Source organism: Argiope bruennichi, chromosome 2 (assembly GCF_947563725.1).
Source record: "Argiope bruennichi chromosome 2, qqArgBrue1.1, whole genome shotgun sequence".
NCBI lineage: Eukaryota > Metazoa > Arthropoda > Arachnida > Araneae > Araneidae > Argiope > Argiope bruennichi.
The window spans coordinates 67,528,291-67,548,114 of NC_079152.1; the positions used below are offsets into that span (position 1 = coordinate 67,528,291).

Genomic DNA, 19,824 nt, shown 5'->3' on the forward strand with positions numbered 1-19,824 from the left:
CTTCGGTAATTCAGCCTATGTTCTTTCACAGGTCATTCAAGTAGTTACTTCCAATTCTAAACCCATAATTTTAGCCATAACAAAATCTGGTCTATTACAATCTACAGGCACTTGTTCCAAGTATTGTAAGCTGCATTCGACAAAAGCTATCCGATTTTGTAGATATAAGGGTTCTCTTCAAATAGATTCTCATCACAGATGGATACTGGCCATTCAAGCATGTGATGTCACACTATCTCCTCACTACTCGTTCTATGAAACATCCGCTTGGTAAGCGAGTCATTTTTCTACATTTTGTTTTGCTCTTTACATGAATTACTCGATGCGAAGGTGAATTACTCATTAAGGGAGATTTGACTTACGTATAAAACCATCTTTGCAGAATATTTACATAATCTTGCACTCATCCGTAGGACCATCTACCTGTTTCTATAAACTACTTCTGTAAACAGATGTTTCTATGAAACATCGCTTATTAAGCGAGTTACTGTTGTACATTTGTTTTGCTCATTACACGAATTATTAGATGTGAAAGGTGAATTACTCATTAAGCGAGATTTGACTTACGCATAAAACTACCATAGAAGAATATTTACATAATCTTGCATTCATCCGTAAGAGCACAACGAAAATTAACTTGAAACTAATAAATATGAGCAACTGCTGGTTATAAAAATAATTTTTAGAAAATGACTGTGTTGTTGGTTAAATAAAGCACGAAATAAATGAAATTTATTTGAGCATCAGATGCTTTTATTTGTCAGCTTCTTATTTAACACGAATATCGTAGGGTTATTTAAATAATTTATTCGCTGTTTATTATTCAGTTTTTATCAAAGGACTGCTTCTTAATGCAGATATATTCGAAATATATTGAATATTAACTTAGTTGTATTCTTTTGATCCTCCACCAATTTTAAAAATAATTTATCAAGTTATCATATTTAATGTCGGAAAATCTTATGAAGTACTAATTGTGATATTTCTTGGAAAATGCAGTAAAACGGAAAAATTATGCATATTTTTATCCTTTCTTCGGGAATCTATTGATTTTATATTATGTCCAGAATCATAAAAGGCTTGCATAATTCAACCGATAACGTTAAATATTTAACGCCAGTGTGTTTGTTAATGTTGCAGCATAACGGATATTTGAAAAACATTCTGTTGAACTTTATTGTTTATCATAAATAAATCATCAATAAATATTTTAAAATTTGCTTAAATAGGCTTATACTTGATTTTTATCCATGCCCAAAAGCATATTTAAATAAAGCATATTTTTTAGGTTGATATTTGTTTAAGAAATTTTATATGGAGAAAATGAATTTGAAAATGATGTATCATATGGAAAATACATTTCGCCAACATATCATGATGCCACGAAAACAATCTAAACTCCTTTTAAATGTTTATATATCTTAGATATGTATCTATAATGTTATTTTGATTTAAATATAAAAATGAGTGCGGACATATTTCTACTATTTTTAACTACTTTTTATATATTAATAATGCTTGGAGTTTAAAGAGTTTTACGATGAATATCATCAATTGCAATGTAAACTGGATCTGATGCTTCAGAAATTTGCTATAATTTTTCAAATTTCTTCGTGTTTATTTCCTGTGAAATTTTGAAGAGCTGGCTATTTCTCCATATAGATGTTCTAAAATGTTCTCCATGTTCTTAAGTTCTAATAAGAAATAAAAATCCCATAGTTTCTATAACTCGTGTGTCTTCAAATCGGACTATCTAATTGCAAATAATACAAATTTTAATATTTTCAAACAAGTATTTCACATATATTCAGTTGATATATTAATTTGATGTGGCTTGATTTGATTTCATTGACTTGATGCCTATTTAACAGGGTTTAGAATGTTTTTCTAACTGGTGTAAAGCAAGCCGTGACTTCATAACTTCCCTTTTCAGCACAAAAAGCCATTTAAGTTCATTAATTCCATGCTTAATTCAACATTTAACCCTGCACTGACACAAATTTATTACTTATATTGTAGTGAGGCTCTATTCTATTCTCCAGAAAACCAAATTGCAGGGGAACAGCGATTGCGGCTAATTTCCGAAGAAACTTGGCATCTCTATTTTTATAGGGAACAATTGTAAAATCAGGGTTTCTATATCAATTAGTTATGAAGAGTTTGTCATAACAGCAATGCATTATAAATTCCTCTTAATAGACTTAATGGTTTCAGCTGTAGTTGTCGAATATGGTGCAAGAAATCCGTTAAATTTGAAACAACTTACTTTTATAAGAAAAATTGATCTTTTTCATTCATGAAACTTTAATAAATGAATTTCAAAATCTTATAGATAAGCTTCCTTTATATAATCTACAAAATACTCAGAAATTTTATTTGAATTGCGTGCTTTCTAGTTATATGGGATATTGTATTTAAATGGTGCGATATGTTTAAAACCTGAAGGAAAAGAACTCAAATTAAAAGTATTTTCCACTAAACTTACCTGATAAGAAGCCTTAAAATAAGATAAGGTGTATAAATTCAGTTTATGTACAAAAAGGGCAATTTTTTGAAAAAAAAAGATTGGTTATGCTACTATTTTAATGACAGCACTGTATGGAAAGCAAAAAATTGTAGAAATAATTTTTAATTATTAATTCAAACAATCATATAGCAATTCATTTCCAAAACTCAAATAGCCACCTTTTATATAAATTTAATATTTGGATATATATTAAAATAGTCTCTTAATAAAAGATTATTTTTTTGGTTTGATATTTCTTTGCTAATCATAAATATCTTATTCATGTTAACTTTGCTGGTATGAATGTATTTTAATTTTTTTTTCAAAATTTTATACTTTTAATAAAACGAAAATCTGTTTTTCTAACTGTTGTTCGTTATAATGTATAAAAGTAGAACATAAATATATCTCATGAACTAATTTAAGCATTTTGCTTTCAATAAACAGGCAACTAAGTAATAATCTATGAAAAAAAGTTGATTTTAAAATCATTTTTTGACAAAAAAAAAATAATTCACAACTATAACACTACAAAGTCATATTAGAATCTATAGAATATTTGAAAAAATATGCAATTTGTTTTCTCTTCCATATAAAAAGATTTACATAGTCACAAAATGCATCACTTTATCAAATCACAAATTATATCATCAAATAATTTTCACTGCAAAGCAACATATTGCATATGGAATAATGGAATTTTATCATTGTTACTTTTTTGTATGGAATAAATTAATTCGCGAAATAATTACTTCATTGCATAGGAAGAGAAAAATTTGAGTGGAAATTAATTTAATAAACCTAAAATTTCGTCCTTTGTCTATTATGTTTCAAAATAAAACATGATGCTCAATTATACATATTCAATGAAAATGATTCAGAAATACTTTACGCCTTAAAATAATCAATCAAATAATGTTATTGTAATTGACAAACATACAAATTAACTTCCTTTGGTCTATCTCAGCGATGGCAAACCAATAATATGCGTGCCATTGATGGCACGCGGCACCATATTTTGGGCATGCCACCGATCAAAACGATTTGCATTTTAGTTAAAAAATAACCAAGTTCATTATGAAGTATTACCGCTCCTTTTATATCGCTATGTCTTGAAGAAAATACTAACGTCACTAAATCTGCACGTTTAGCTGTTTTTGCTCGATATTGTGTAGGAAACATTTTAAGGAAGAATTGATGGCAATAACATCGTTGCTAACAACTACAAAAGGCGCAGATATTTGTAAGGCTGTTAAAAATTCGCTTGCTGAGAAAGAAATTGATTTGAAAAGAATTGTATCAGTAACAAATGATGGTGCTCCAAATATGGGGGGCTAAAAAATTGTTTCATTAGTTTATTTCAAACAGACGAAATACATTCGATTCTTGAATTCCTCTGCGTTATTCATTAACAAGTCTTGTGTACTAAGAGAGGTTTAGTATTAGGCATAATTATTAGAAAGACATACTTTAAAAAAACAATCTACAAAGAAATTAATTAAATTGAAACTATTAATTTAAATCTTTTGACTATTCAGTTCACAAGAAGCTTTATTTAGAAAAATTTGATAGATAAAATAGGAAAAAAAAATTAGTAATAAATTAATGAAAACACCATTCGTTTTTTTCGTTACACACAGTGGCATAACCTAGCGGGAGCGATAATATTTCAAAGTAATAATAATCTGAATGAAAATTTGAACCAGTCCCTTTCATACTTTTGTCGCACTTGCCGATTGAAATGAGTGCAGATTTGTTTATTAATTTTAAGTGGAATTGAATAATCCCCTTTATTCAAGAGAGTTATCTCTCTCGCTTTGGTGATAGAAAATATTGTTTGAATATATATTATAAGATTCAATATCAAACAAAATCGGGACTTACTCAGAGAAATTAATAGAAACATTTTTTTTAATTGAGGCATTTAACCGCAAACTACAATGTTGTACTCCTTAAACATCTTGTATGATCTAAAATCGGTAGCAAAATTTCAATCATTTATAAATCACAAGAAATTCTATAAGAATTTATTACAATTTTGTGAGATAAAGTTCGCAATCGCGACGACACTCTGGACCAAAGACAAAACAAGCCAAGTATTAAAAACTTCAGTCGTAAATGATTTAAAACGATATAAATAGAATTATGTTTTTTGTTAAAACAAAACAATTATGAAGAGAAAATTTTTTTCTAATAGTTCTAGATTTATTTGTATTATATTAATTTCTGATAGTCTTTTAATGTTGGGGAATAAAATAAAACATCAACCCTAAAATAAGAGGATCCTTTAAAAAATCTTCTTCAAGCATTTATAACTCATACTTTGCATAACAACTGAAAGAATTTCTAAGAGTATCATTAATAGAAATAAAAAAAATCGATTACAAATTGATTAGTCCAGAGAAAAATAACTAATGAGTTTGACATGCTACATCAACAAGAAAAATACTAGAGCACGATAAAAACTATGAAAAATGTGAGAACAACCAATACAACTTTTAGGAGGGAAACAATAAAACGTGACAACGTAGAGTGGAATGAGTTGATCATTTCATCAACGTCCTTATCTTTTCTGAAGACTTATTATCACTGCTACTGTAAAGGTACTGATGGCAATGATGGCTAAAGAGAATCTTTATTGATGAGTTGCGTCGTTTTCCAATGTAAACAAAGAAGTTTTTGTTTGAAGCTGTGTGGATGTAAAAGAGAGCGATTCAAAACTTGTGAACAACTACCACCCCATTACCATAGAACAGAACAGTATAAAAAATTTGTTTTGATAGACTACTTGTATATTCTCTATCCACTTGCGCAGGCAACCGATTCTCCAGGCTTTAACAACCTCTTTGTAAAAGTGTGTTCATTTCCCCATTCTTCATAGGTCAAAACAATCGTGTGTTCGAAGTCATCATCCCCTACTAAACACTTTCTTGTTCATGACGTTTGGTTCCTGAGCTACAAGTGTCAGATAAAGCTCGATCATATCTTACCAACACCAGGCATTCTGGAAAGCCAAAACCCAGACCTTACATAAATATTCCTACTAGATATCTGTCCTGATGTTAGTCAACAATTACACTCTCTAACCAAACATTTCTCTATTCATTTTGTTATTAAATGTTTTCATCCGCTAAACTAAGCTTAAATTATAATCTCCAAACTTGCCAAATAACAGGATTGCTTTTTCTTTTCGACTTTTACCACCCACATTCCTTAAATACAGCATTATGCAGATAACTTATACCAAAAGAAGAAACAACCGTTAAATTCCACTCCACATGTGTGGAAAAAGTACTGTTACGAATCTGTAATGCTGTTTCCCAGCATAGTTGGTTCCACAATCGGAAAGAATGTTTTACAGTCATCTGTATTGGACGGAGTCGGGTGTCGCGTCGGAGGTTCCAGAGCTTGGCGACAAACTTGGCGACTTGGCGACGAATTTGGCGACTTTGGCGCCAAAATAGATTATACCCGAAACATCGAGAATTTTCCCGATCAATCCAGTAGGAACCGAGATACGCCTCGAACGTTCCTGATTGGTTGAGAGGCTTCTAGCCCCGCCTCCTGAGACCTATAAAAGGAGGCGGCCGCAGCTGCTAGGGCAGAGTAGTCGGAATCGACGGTGAAGAACTGGTCTTCCAGGAATTAGCAGACCAGAGACGGAGTCAAGCTAGTGCTGAACTAAGTTGTGTGCTACTGTCTGCAGTAGAGTCTTCTTGTATGCTGCACTTCTCGGCTGAAGATAATCGTCTTCTGTGCTGTATATAGTTGTCGTCTTTGTGCTGTCCTGTGTGTCTTCGTGTAAATAAACGTCTTTGTTTTATTTTTTACTGCCGCCAGCTGATTGAGCGTTCTCCACACCATATAACTCTCACTATCCAAACGAACCCCGGAAATTTCGTAACTCTATTTTCCCCTTCATCATTTTGAGATCATTATCATATGTAGATCCAGCCCACTAAATCACCCTAATCAACCTTCAAGATGTAGCTTCATTTGAATTCATCATTCACCGACTTGTGCCCAAACACCTGACCGACACCTTTACTTAATTCCAAAGCCCATTCCGCTACTACTATCTACAAACTTTGAATTTGAGCTTACTTCCACAATACATGTATTAAATGTCTGAGGGTACTATTCAGAAACTAAGAACAAAAACTGATTTTCGGGAAACAGATGAGATTATTCTCTTTTTATGTCAGAAGAAGTAAAATGCTGACAATTACCTATGTATTTCATCGTACAAAACCCTCAACAAATACTAAACAATTCTTGCATTCTATACCTGCAGCTAAATCTCGCATTCTGTCCTGTAATTAAAATTGGACCTGTCATTCATCATTCACTTTGCATCTCCACAGCTAAATTTCACTTCTTTGGCCCACTATTAAAAACATTTTACGAAACGTGGACAAAAAATATCTTTCCAAATTAAAATGAGGTTTAGGTCTCACTCAAGTGGGTGACTCCTGCACATATACCGTCCAAAACTAAAGAGAAGAGATTCGTGAGTACATCGAGATTCCAACACCCGTACTCGCCTAAAGGAGGTGAACCCCAGAGGAAGTCATAAAAATGAGATTATCTGTAAGTATTTCTTATGCAACTAATCTGGTAATAGAGCTATCAGCCTTATTTTAAGATTACATGGCAATTCAATTCTTCGAAATTACTCCACTCGTTTTCTGAATGTAGCGGTATCTGAATTCTAATATATTCGCAATGAATTTAAATTGCATGTGTCTTAATATATACCATCAGATATAAAATTCAGCATACACTTCCTGACAACGGGTATGACCTCAGATACGTTTAATTTGTGGAAGAAAGTACGATAATTTGAATCGCTGTTCTTTTTATGTATTTCTTTATTTTTCTTTGCTTGCTACTTTTTACACTAGAGATGTATTTATATGCCATTGATAATCGCATTGATATTCGCATCATCCAGCATTTAGTTAAGCAAAACGTAGTGCAACTGAAGTTTTCATAATTAAAGAAATACATTTACATTGTGTTTTTCAATCTTGAGAGTATACTTAAAAATTGCAATGCTTTAAATGCAATCAATATTTGTTGTTTACTGTGACCTCTAGAAATGTGCATATCGATAAAGTTATCATAAGGCCACTTTGAATGTAATTTTGCATTACTTATATAAATGAATAGAATGTAAAAGCATTATGTCTTAACTATTTCATGGTGAAACTATGAAATAATCTTTGAGAAGTTCCCTTTTTCCATTTCACTATTTCTTTAGAATTAGTTTATGTAAAAGGTTATTACTACATAAAGGATTATTGTTACGTTTTAAGCGATAAAGTTTATTGAATAAATTAGATTTCATGTCGATAATTTCTTTCACCCGATATGATGAATAAATTATGAATTGTATCAAAAGTTACACCAGTTAATAGAAATTTAAATTTTGTCAGAATTCGTTACATTAAATAATTTTCGATTGGGAAATCTTTTGAAGGCCTAATAATTATTAGTAAATCATTTTCTGGACTTACCTTGATCAAAGTAGAATGACCATAGAAACAGAAAAAGGTTTTACATAGGGTGCCTGTTTTATTTTATATTTGAATGTACAATTCGATCGAAAACGTACTTCCAGACATTTAGCAAACATAGACAGTTCTATCGACTGAACCGTAACGTAGTAGAAACTTTTCGGGACTGTTGGGTTTTAATTATAAATGCCTACTACCATTAATTTCATTACAGTGATAATGCCAAATGAATGGGATTTATTCAGAACTAAATTAAAATTGAAATCCCCACATTATGTATGCGTTAGAAACATTTATCATTTCATTTATATATATATTTCCTATTTACTACATTTTTTTAGATCGGATATTTCAACTATCATACTACTTTTTTCGAAAAGATTACAATTTATATTATTTTTAAATTACAGCATTTATTTTTCCTTTTTCTATGTTGATGAAATTATGTATCAGTAGAAGTACGTTAATTTTGGAATAATATTTCATGAAATTTTGATTATATTTCATAACTCTTTAATGAAATGAAGACTTACTTGTAAATGAAAATCTCGTAGGAATCTTTTTATTTGTGCTGTTTTCATGGAATTCCTCTCTAACTACTGTAAAGTTGTGAACATAACCAACTGAGTTCAAGTGAAAATCCAATATCTCGAATCTGAAAAAAACAAGAATAAAATAAAATAAATGAATGAATAGTATTTTTGAATGAGGGTAATATAAAGTCTTAAATACCAGTCTTAAAAATTTAATTGTAATAGCAATTTTTTAAAAAGCAAAACTAAATATTGCCCTATATAAAATTGATAGAACAATTATATGATTTCCTTGATCTTTCTTTTAAATTTAAGTTTATAGTACGTTTAAATGTTTTAGCAGTAACTATTTAGTTCTTAATGTAGAATCTTAGAAAAGCCAAAAATACACTTGAAAAAGTCAGCATTTTTTAATGCTTATTTTTTTTGGATAATTACTCATAAGCTGTGTGAGAAAAATTATCGGAATCCTTTTTAAATTTAATGTGTATTTTGAATTTATGTAGAACACATTCGAAGTCTTAAAATGATAAAAATATGATGAATAGGTTTGTTAAAGATACTTTTGAAAGACTTGATAGAAAATTTTAATTATAATCTGAAATTCTACAGCACAAGAAAATAACGCTTAAAACAGAATAATAAAAGGTTTCGAAAATAATTTGTGAATTTTAAATACCTTACTTTTTTTTATCTGTTATTTCGATATTAATATTGAATATTTCATTTCTTCTTGAAAAAAATCTTGTATCACTCCAAAATAAATAAATAAATGAAATACAAATATAATTACCTTTGAAAATATTTTGGAACTCCACGAGTGAAAATATTCAAAGATTCCTCTCTTGTTATAAAAGATTCTGTATTGGCTTTCATGTCTGCCCATTTTTTATCCAAGTACATCACCGTAAACTGAGGATAATTCCGGATAGATACCAAATGAGTCTTCCCTAAAGTGATAAATACTGTCGACCTTAAAATTGTTGTCTCATTAAGCCCCTTGATTCTGTAGAAGAAATTGTATTTGTCATTATTTGAAAATTTAACATCGTGATAAATAACATAAAATATTTAATTAATATAGTTATATATAAATCGTTAACATTGATAAGCAATTGATTATTTAAAAGTATATTGCCCTCGCATCTAAAGAGTTTAGCAAGCAATTGCTAATTAATAGCAAAAAAAAATGATTTATTCTTTGTCGGATGTGCGACTCATTAATTTTCATTTAATCAACAAGTACAGACGAGAAAAATGAAATTAAAGGGGGCCCCAAAATGAACGCAAAATTTGAATTAATAAAAAACACGTTTTTTTCTTTAAATTATTATTATTTTATTGAATCGTGAAGTTCATAGGATAGGGTTATGTATGGTATAACACAATGGCCTCCACGGCTTTGCTGGCACATAAGTATTCTTTTCTCGAAATTTTTCATGTCCATTTTGAATAAATGTGGTTGAATTTCGTTGATGCAGCTCTGAATTTCTTCCTTCAATGCACGTGTGCTTGTAGGCTTGTTGGAATAGATCGTTGACTTCAAATAACCCTATAAAAAAGAAACTCAGTGCTGTTAAATCACACGATCTAGAATTCCAATTCTCAAACTTTCGCACCGTGATCGCCAGACTTTCATTATTTTTGAAATATTCTTCAACAATGAAAACATGTTACTCTGTCATGTAAGGCTGTATTTTTAATTGGCCGAAACTTTCAGTTTTTAATAGACTGATAGTTCAGAGTTACCAACATTTTATGCCCGATTGGTGGCAAATTCAAATCTTGCGTTAGTTTTGGGACAGCTATTTTTAAAATTCTGAATATTAAAGTTCTGCAAGATTGCTTCTTCTTTGCATGATATCCTGTTGAAAAAAAAAGTGCTGTTTCTATGGGGTTCCAGTTGCTGTTGAATAAATTCAACATAACGTGATCGTCAATACTTAAGGTATCGAATGTACCAAAACTCTACAATTCCTAATTTTTGAAAAAAAAAATGTTATTAAAAATATTCGGTCTTAAAAAAGTTACATTTAGACATCAGTACATGCATGCATGCATGCAGGATAATCTTTATAGGTATGGAAACTTGAAAGACTGGTCTAAACATGAAGATACGAATGCGCATGCTTTGGAAGAGAAGATTGACAACTGTTTAGCAATGAAAATGTGCAAGCAACTTTAAGGTGACCAGCATATAAAGCACCAGATATGCTGGTCATATTTTTTTTTTTCATAATGGGAATCCATTTGTTTTTTCAAATGATGCCGTATAGACACCCCATGGTTTTTGCATATTTTTGTTATAGATTTTAACTGTTTTGCTATGAATAAGGCTATTTCTAAAATCACATGATGTAACCTCTTTTCTTTGTTTTCTGATTTTTAGTACGACTTCATCAAAAACTACATATATATTTACTGGAAGTCTCTCATTAGAAGTAAGGAATCATGGTAGTTAAATTAAAGTGTATTATGAAAATCACAAATACTATTATTTTTTTCGTCTTTAGAAATTCCTAAGCAACGGAGAATATATAAAATGTAAATATTATTAATACATTTATTCATGATAAAATTTAAAATTCCTCATATTCCCAGTTTTTTACAGTGTATTTTTAACATCAAATGGCCAACTAAATAAGTTTTCTGTAAAAAATGTAAAAAAATAAGAATAGAGTCACTTTTGAAATTGCTTAATAACAGAGAATTTGAAATACTAAATAGAAAAATGTTTATAAAAAAAAAGAAATTGAGAGATGTAAAGTTTTAAGACAGCAAATTTCAACATACGAAATTTTACAGAGAACTAATTTGAAACTTAGCTTTAAAATTATTTTGCTTGTCAATTCTTAGAAACTGATTAGTTAATATGCTTTGAAAATTTCTGAAATGATTAGGTTTCAAAATTACTCAATGAAAGTAACAATTTTTCATTATTTAAAGATCCGTTTGTTTTATAATACATATTATTTTGATTTTTTTAAATCCTTAATAAAAGTTTAAAATAATCCAATCTCAGATTCATAAAAAAAAGTGTAATTAGATACAGCAGAATACTTATTTAATACATTTTTTTTAATTCGAACATTTAAAAAAATTATTTCATAACTAAATTTGTTTCGAAATCAGGTGACAATATATTTAAAACGATTAAAAATGAAATTTAATTATCAGGCATTGAATTTATAATTTAATTAAATTTTCTTAAAAATGACTATAAAATAGAACATATTTCAAGAAATTACAATAAATAATGTCCATAGAGTATAGAAATTTTAGTAATTTCAAAAAGTGTTTCTAAATAAATGAAATTACGAAATATTTGATATTATACTAATATTTCCTTGAAATATTTTAGAAATGAATAGAATCACGTTAGAATTAAGGAAAATATATTTGAAAGTGCTTCATTTTCTTTTCACTAAGCGTATTATTAACACCCTTATCTTTCGGAAAATCATTATTTTTATGGGTAAATAGAGGCCCTTTTAAGTTAATTTGTTTTTGTAATTTTATATATTGCTAGAATATGATAAAAATACCATCTGCTGAAACCACAGATATTTATCACCTGCCAAAAATGAGAATTACCAGCTTTGGAATCCGTAATGTAAATAACATTATAATAAAGAAATTTAATTTATTAAAAGAGCACATCGTGATTTATAGTTTTTTAGGTAAATAATTTCTTTGGTGCAAATAAAAGAATGCCTTGAAATTTTTCATTCCCACAAAAGTGAAATTATAAAAAATGAAAAATGAATTACTAGAGCATTGTTACACTGTAAAGAAACAAGAATTCTATTAATTTATAACACAGAGAAAATAAATACAAGCAATATAAATAACCACTTTCTACACCTGATGATCAAATTATAACCGCGATAAGGTACATGATGTTACTGAAATTCAATCATCTTTTTACCACAAGAATTATTTAATTTTTTTTTATTTTATTACTTTAAGAACTCAGTTTTTAATAAACCTTCGTAGAGTATTAGGAAGAAAAAGAGAGAAGGTAGAAAAAAAGAAGAACGAAACAGCATGAAAAAAAGATGCTCCTTTATGCTTGCGAAAATGACGCAATCAATAATGTTTCCCTTACAAATTAAGAAGCGTCTACAGGGTGGAAAGTAAATAAAAATAAATTACACGCTGTTGTAAAAGGCCTTAGAATCAATTTAAAGAAAAGGATATGTAATTAGTTTAGCAAATTATTGTTCCCATTGACAAGCATTTCTTAGCTCATAAAAGGGATCTTTTTTTCCTAAATTTTAAAGCAAAAGAGACGCTCTTTTCTTCGGTTAAATTTATAAGACAGGAATGAATAATTTTAGTGCGTAGCGAGTTATTAAAGATAAAATTTTAACGCTGAAGGTTTAAGTGAAAATTTATCACTAGATCTTAATTTATGAACTTATGAATAAATGACGTAATCAAATTATGCTTTTCTTTTGCTTGATGATGGGCTTAAGTAATTGGCAAAGACAGAAAAATTGATAAAAATGATGAGAATAATGATTTTGCCTTATATAAAGGGAAATCAATTATTTATTCAAATTAATTGTGATGAACATAAATTTTTAGAAATCTTTATTTTGGAAGAAAGAAATATATTTTTTTAAACTCCAAACTTAAATTATGGTATTTTAATTACCCTTTACATTAAATGAGCTCAACTTAGTTGTTAATGTAATAACGAAATTGACAACTCCTGTTTTTCTTTAGCATGAAAAAAGGGTTTCAATGTGTTTTGAAAATGAAATACATTTCCAATCAGTGTACATGACAATTACAAATATTTCATGGCACTGATGGATTTAAACCCGAATTATTTGCATAGTTGCTCAAGTTAATCCTAGCTTACTCGAAGAATTGTAAATACCATTCAATGTAAACCAAATGTTACGAAATATCAACGACAGGTGTTTCCGATCATAAACCTACCGTGTATAAAATGAAAAAATTATGGAGTAGTTAAAAAACGAAGAATAATTTTTTTAATTCTATGTTTCGGCGCAAAAGGTTTAAATGACTCGAGGAGAAATTACAAAAACCGAGAAAAGACTCAATAAAGGAATATAAAGCCTTATTATTTTTTAAAAATAAGAGATGGTTTCTATAATTACATATAACACACAATGCAGCAATAGCAGTAAATTAAAGCAAAACATAAAAGAGTCCAAATTAAACAACTGGAGAGTTTTCTTTGCGATCAATACTCCAAAGAGAGAATCTATGCTCATGTGTATACTTCCGCTTAAATAGTTTCTGAGACCAGGTTAAGAATTTCCAGATTTCGGCTTTTAATAGAGATATTGAACAGGCTCTTATATTTTCCAAAGCCTTCCTTTTTATCATCAAATTCGTCCCCAAATTGTTTTCAATATTGAAAGCATTGACTTAGCATCAATTAAGTATCTATTAATTATATCTGCAAATATCTCTTATCAAAATTGGTACTAATATTGAAGGGAATCGATATTACATATTCGGAATATTTAAAACGAATGATGCATTAAACCACATAATTCTAATAATAATATATTTTTTGACAAAATAGTTCAACAGATAAAATTATAAATGGAACTTGAGTAGATTATTTCGCAACTGAGATGACATCAATGTGATTTCTGGCTACAGGACTTCTCAAAAGACTTAGAGTTTTAGCGAAAATAAGTGATGTTTTATGTTCTTTTTAAAAATGATGTAGAAATAAGTCTTAAATAGGAACTAGAAGAAAATTAAATATATATTGGTATAATTTTTTTAAAGTTATAGCAAATCCGTATTAAAAAAAAATCAATGGAATTTTGAAACATCTAGTTTAAAATATCATCGTATGAAAATATTTTAGGCTTGATTCTCTTGCATTGATATTATTTTTAAATATTTACTTGTAATTATATAGTTATGATATCACGCACGCACAAATGTATTTAAAAACACTGCAAAGCTCATGTGTATATAAATACAGTAACTTAAACAATGAAAAATAATGTAAAAAATTGTAAGGAAATAAAATTAGTATCATTAAAGAGAAGACTTCTAAATTCTAGATTCTAAAGATCATTCTAAATTGCGTAAATCTATTTTTTGCACAATTATCTCTATGACGAAAAGAAGAGCAAAATTCAAAATTAAACATAAACATTTTAATTGATTATATTTTTTATTTGACTTTTGATTTCTAGTCAAAAATCTAAATGAATTTTGAAAAATTTTGTTGTTAGTAAGCACCTACTATTCAAAAAGAAATTCGGTACCATTCCTGGTAGCTCTAGCTACAATAGCCTGCTGTGTAGAGTGTTTCAAATAATTTTTTTCGTCATGCGTGTTCAATATACCGATTGTATGTCCGACTATAAAAATCATCACGATAAAAAAATTACTTTATTAGTACCATACATGTGGGCATGTGGTTATTTTCATCCATTTTGGGATTATTTTCAGGATAACAGTTTGTAATTACTGTACAATGGCAAAATATTTACAAGTACAGTGCGTTTGCAACAATATGTTTTACCTCTGTAGAGTACGTTGCATCTTTTGGAACGGATATTATTTAAAAAAATCTGAATTAGATATATTCTCACTTACGCTTTAATATACAACAATTTCAAAGGAGTGGGAGAAGTTATTTGAACAGGTGTTTTCGTAAACCCATTTGGCGATCAATGTTTGAATTACATTTGAGTGGAAATTCAATTCAATGTTGAATTTTGCTTTTAAAGCTTAACAAATTAACTGATTAAAATTTATATTACGAAACACATCAATCACAGAGTTTCGAGAAGTGGGAAAAGGCATCATTCTTATTTCAAAGGATAGATTCTGTCTGTGACTTGCAGACGAGATATCGTCGCTACATCGATTACATCTCTAAGACTCTTCGTTGTGGCATATGATGGGATATATAAAAAAAGGAATAAAATTAGTTTAATTTTTTCTTGTCATTCTGCATTCTTTAAAAAGTATTATTTTAGAAATTAGAATCAAAAGAAAAAAATCATAATTAATGATATAATGATCATATTGCTTATATAAGGTAATTTTAAGAATAAGAATTCGATCAAATGTATAAAATATCGGAAAATAATTACCAGTCTCTAATTAATTTCTCAGGACATAACATTCTCTTCTGTATTAAGACAATCAGAGATAAATTATAATAAGAATATGTAAAATTCTTCCAACTTTACATGCTTTCTATTTATTAATGTCGCCTTTTTTTAGCCTATTAATGCACGCAACTATGGTTATGAAATTTAATATCAGTTCGATTTTCATTGAAAACATTTAAAAGAATTTCTTTAGCAATAATGATAAAGAATAATAACTTTTGCCTTTTTTCGCCTATTACTGCACGCAGCTGTGGTTAAAAATTCTAGTTTCAGTTAATTTTCATTGAAAACATTTAAAAGAATTTCTTCAGCAATAATAATAATAAATCTTAACCCTTTATTTACCGAATTATGTTGCCATCAATTTTTCAACTTCATTTTTTCACCAGTAGTTAAATTTCCTTTCAGAATAATATCAGGGAACCCAAGAAAAAAATTAATTAATAGAAATATCTTAATTAATTTAATTATTAATTAAATATTTTTAATTCCTACTTAATAGCTTATATGAACTCTTTGCTATTTCGGTTATATTCTCCGTGTTCTTTAGAATACCATCAGCAAACATAGTCATATTACGAAGATGTAAGCCAGATTTAAATGGTACTTTCAAATACCGTCACTAAATAAAGGGCTAACTTTCGACTTTTTTCCCCTATTACTGCACGCATCTATGGTTACAAAATCTAGTATCAGCTCAATTTTCATTGAAAACATTTAAAAGAACTGCTTCAGCAATGATGATAAGTAATCTTAACCTTCGCTTTTTTCACCTATTACTGCACACACCTATGGTCGCAAAATCAAGTATCAGCTCAATTTTCATAGAAAACATTTAAAATAATTTCTTCAGCAATAATGATAAGGAATTTTAATTTTTTATTTAAAGGATTGCTGACATGAGACTCGATTCTATCCTTATCGTATGTGGGTGTAGTATTCATCAAATTTCCGAATGTGAATCAATGTATGCATATTTGGACAGTGGATGAAAACCAGATTAATTACCATTTTCGTCATCTCATCATTTCTTGAAAAGACGATGTACTTTCAAAATTATTCACCTTGTTACTTCAAAACGAAATAGTAATCTAACAAATCAATTACCTGAATATTGCTATAAGCAAGATAAATTCTTTTTGAGAACACAATTGCATTCTAAATTAAGAATACAATTGTTTCAATCGAACATTTTATTTGAAATCTGAGATGAATAATCAAAAATTATCATTAGCAAATGTCTTTCACAGTCTTTCCAATTTATTTATACATTCAACGCTAGACAAAAGATTCTATAAACACATCTATTCTCAGTTAAAAGATTTTTTGAGAATACAGCTTGAAAATAAATAATCAGAAAAACTGAAACATCATGTAAAAGATGTCCGTTTTAGAAATTAATTATGAATCTTTAAATAATTTCTTTATTGTTTCTTCAATAAAGATTAAAAGAATGATAAAAATGTTTCTTCAACCAACGCAAAGCTGGATTTTATATACACTATTTAAGGAAACATCCTATACAAAGGAAATATTTATACAAATTTCGGTGAATTATTAAATTTGTTTACAACAAGAGTTGTTGAAAATTATACTAAAATTTATCGGCAATTCATTAAAAAAATTAATCGAATAATTTTTATAAAGGTTTTTAAGATATTTTTTCCTAAATAAAATCAATCTACAACAGGTAATAAATTAAATAAAAATAATATGTGATTTGCATTTCCTAATAATATCGTATATATAACGCCCAAGTCAGATAAATCATTTTAATCATGTGAGTGCATAATAAACTGAAGATGACGTAAGAAAAAAAAAACAAAATAAACTTTTTCACCTGAACAAAATTTGAATTTTATATGGTATACATAAATATCTTTGAACACGAAGCAGGTTAACATACTTTAAAAATAACAGAAACATCTACTCTTAAAACAAAAAATACGTTTTGGACATGTTAAGCCTATAAATGTAAATTCATGTTCATTCGATAAAACTATGCAAACAAGGCATGACCATAGTACAAAGTTTAACTCACACAAATATGTTTATGTTATAGAAAACATAGCCATAATTTAATTTCGTATGCCTCTGAGATTGAAAACAGATAATAATGAAGAAGCGCAAACTTACCTTAACTCAAGAAACTTGTTTCGAATTGTTAGTAGAAGGTAGATACTTTTGTTTGCAAATTTTTGATCACAATAAAAAATAACTCCATTCTTTTTTAGAGCAACGAATTCAATATCAATGAATAGTCGATCGAAAGTTTTTGATGCTGTAGAATTCGATATTTGTTGCAGCAGTGAAGATCCGGATCTTTTGTTTCCTGGCAAAGAAAATATTGTTTTAACAACTGTTATTTGCAATAATATAACGAATAAAATTAAATAATCTCTAAACACGTATTTTTCCTCTGATGATGATTTTAACGAATTTAATGGCATTTAAATCTTATTTTGTTGACGGTCGTATTTAAACCAATACGCTTGAAACTAATATAAATAATGAAAGCAAATATTATGTTGTTGAAAACAGTTCTAAATAACTTTAATATCCTTATTATTATATTAAAACATGCAGTTTTATAACATAAAAGAATCTGAAGCAGCCTTCGAAAAATTCCGACTCTGAGTTTATTTTGTATGTCAATAAATACAATGTACAAATATTAGAAACTGTTTTAGAGTTCATAAAATTTCCCTTTTTGCTTATTTTTAAAGCATCTTTAAAATCAGATTAATGGTTTTAAGTTTGTTCTGTCTTTGATGTAAGAATTATTTTAAGACATAAGATTTAAATAGAATTTTGCGTTTAGCATTAAGAAATGATGAACTAATGAAATAAGAATTTTTATTTGTATATTTCTAATTTAGATAAGAGTACTTTTAATAAATGACAAAAATATCTATGCTTGAAAATTGTGGAAAACATTTTTCTTTTTCATCTTGGTGAATGAAAGGACCGACAATTAGAACTTTCAGAAAATTGCAATTTCGGGATATGCATTGTAAGTGACGGGATCCAGTCTCCCTTGGAGACTAGCTCGTGTTTAATTTGGTGCTGCGTACATGAATACAAACATTTCAATGTTTGGGGGTTGGAGTTCCTGTAGCGAAATCTTTGGTTACAATAACAAATAGCAGAAGTGGTCTTCCAAAACCTTTCTGATATATTGTCTATAAAAGTGTTATACGCTTAACTACTCTATGTAATATAGATCTTTGGCGTAAATCTAGCGGTTTTGTCTAATATATCGCGTGAGATTGAATTTTCTTACAGGTTAATAACTCGCATGCTCTAAAAAATATCCAGAAATAATTTGTATTTTAGACACATTTTTTCCAAACGACTAAAATTAAAATTTGGAATCAAAACTAAAATTATAGTCACAAAATTAAACACCCAATTTCGCATATTTAAAATCTTATATTTTTTAGACTTGATGAATTTACAATATTGTGAAAATACAGACCGATGGATAGTCAACCGCTAGATGGATTTGTTTCTACATTTCATAGGTATTTACACTTTAGATGTTGAATCTGAACACCAAATATTTTCCACGTGATTCTCTTCGTTTTGTAGTTATTGTGTTTCCTTATATCCGAACAGGTTTCTTTATGAATGTATTTCGTCCAAATTTGTTATAAATCAGCAGATTTAGAGTAAAGACCATATATAAAATTTTTCCGTCTAACTAAAAGCGCTTTTCAGGCATGATCACAGAAAGACGGACATAATGGAAAAAAAAATCGACCTCATGGAGTTCTGAAACAGGAAGATTCGTCAAAATCATGACTTTTTTTTGACAAATTTGATATTATATCTTCAGTTGTTATAATTCCACCAACTTTTACTTCATATATATTTAGTATAGGTGTGAGTAAAAATTAGTGAAGTTGCTATCGAAAATTTTGTGGTATATGTTAAATTAAAGTTGAATCAAACGATTCAAATTACTCGCAATATTTTATTTTATTGTATTTATTTGATATTTCAATGCATGTTTGAAAATCTAGTTATATATTTTTAAATAAATGTTACTGCATTTTTTATTTAAAAAAACTTTTTACCTCTTATACAGTCAAAATTTTCAAGTTAAGTATCAATAAAATATCAATCAAATACCAAAA

The 19,824-nt window shown here is 28.6% G+C and overlaps 1 protein-coding gene across 1 annotated transcript in view; it reads right to left on the reverse strand.

Annotated features, from left to right (window-relative positions):
* Nucleotides 1-19,824, reverse strand: part of LOC129961970 (agrin-like) — a 309,476-nt gene that overhangs the window by 24,474 nt on the left and 265,178 nt on the right. The window contains exons 20-22 of the mRNA XM_056075621.1: nt 17,822-18,017; nt 9,352-9,564; nt 8,559-8,680 (exon numbers count right to left, since the gene is read on the reverse strand). Of these exons, the coding sequence (XP_055931596.1) occupies nt 8,559-8,680; nt 9,352-9,564; nt 17,822-18,017 (531 nt within the window). The remainder of the gene's footprint in view (nt 1-8,558; nt 8,681-9,351; nt 9,565-17,821; nt 18,018-19,824) is intronic.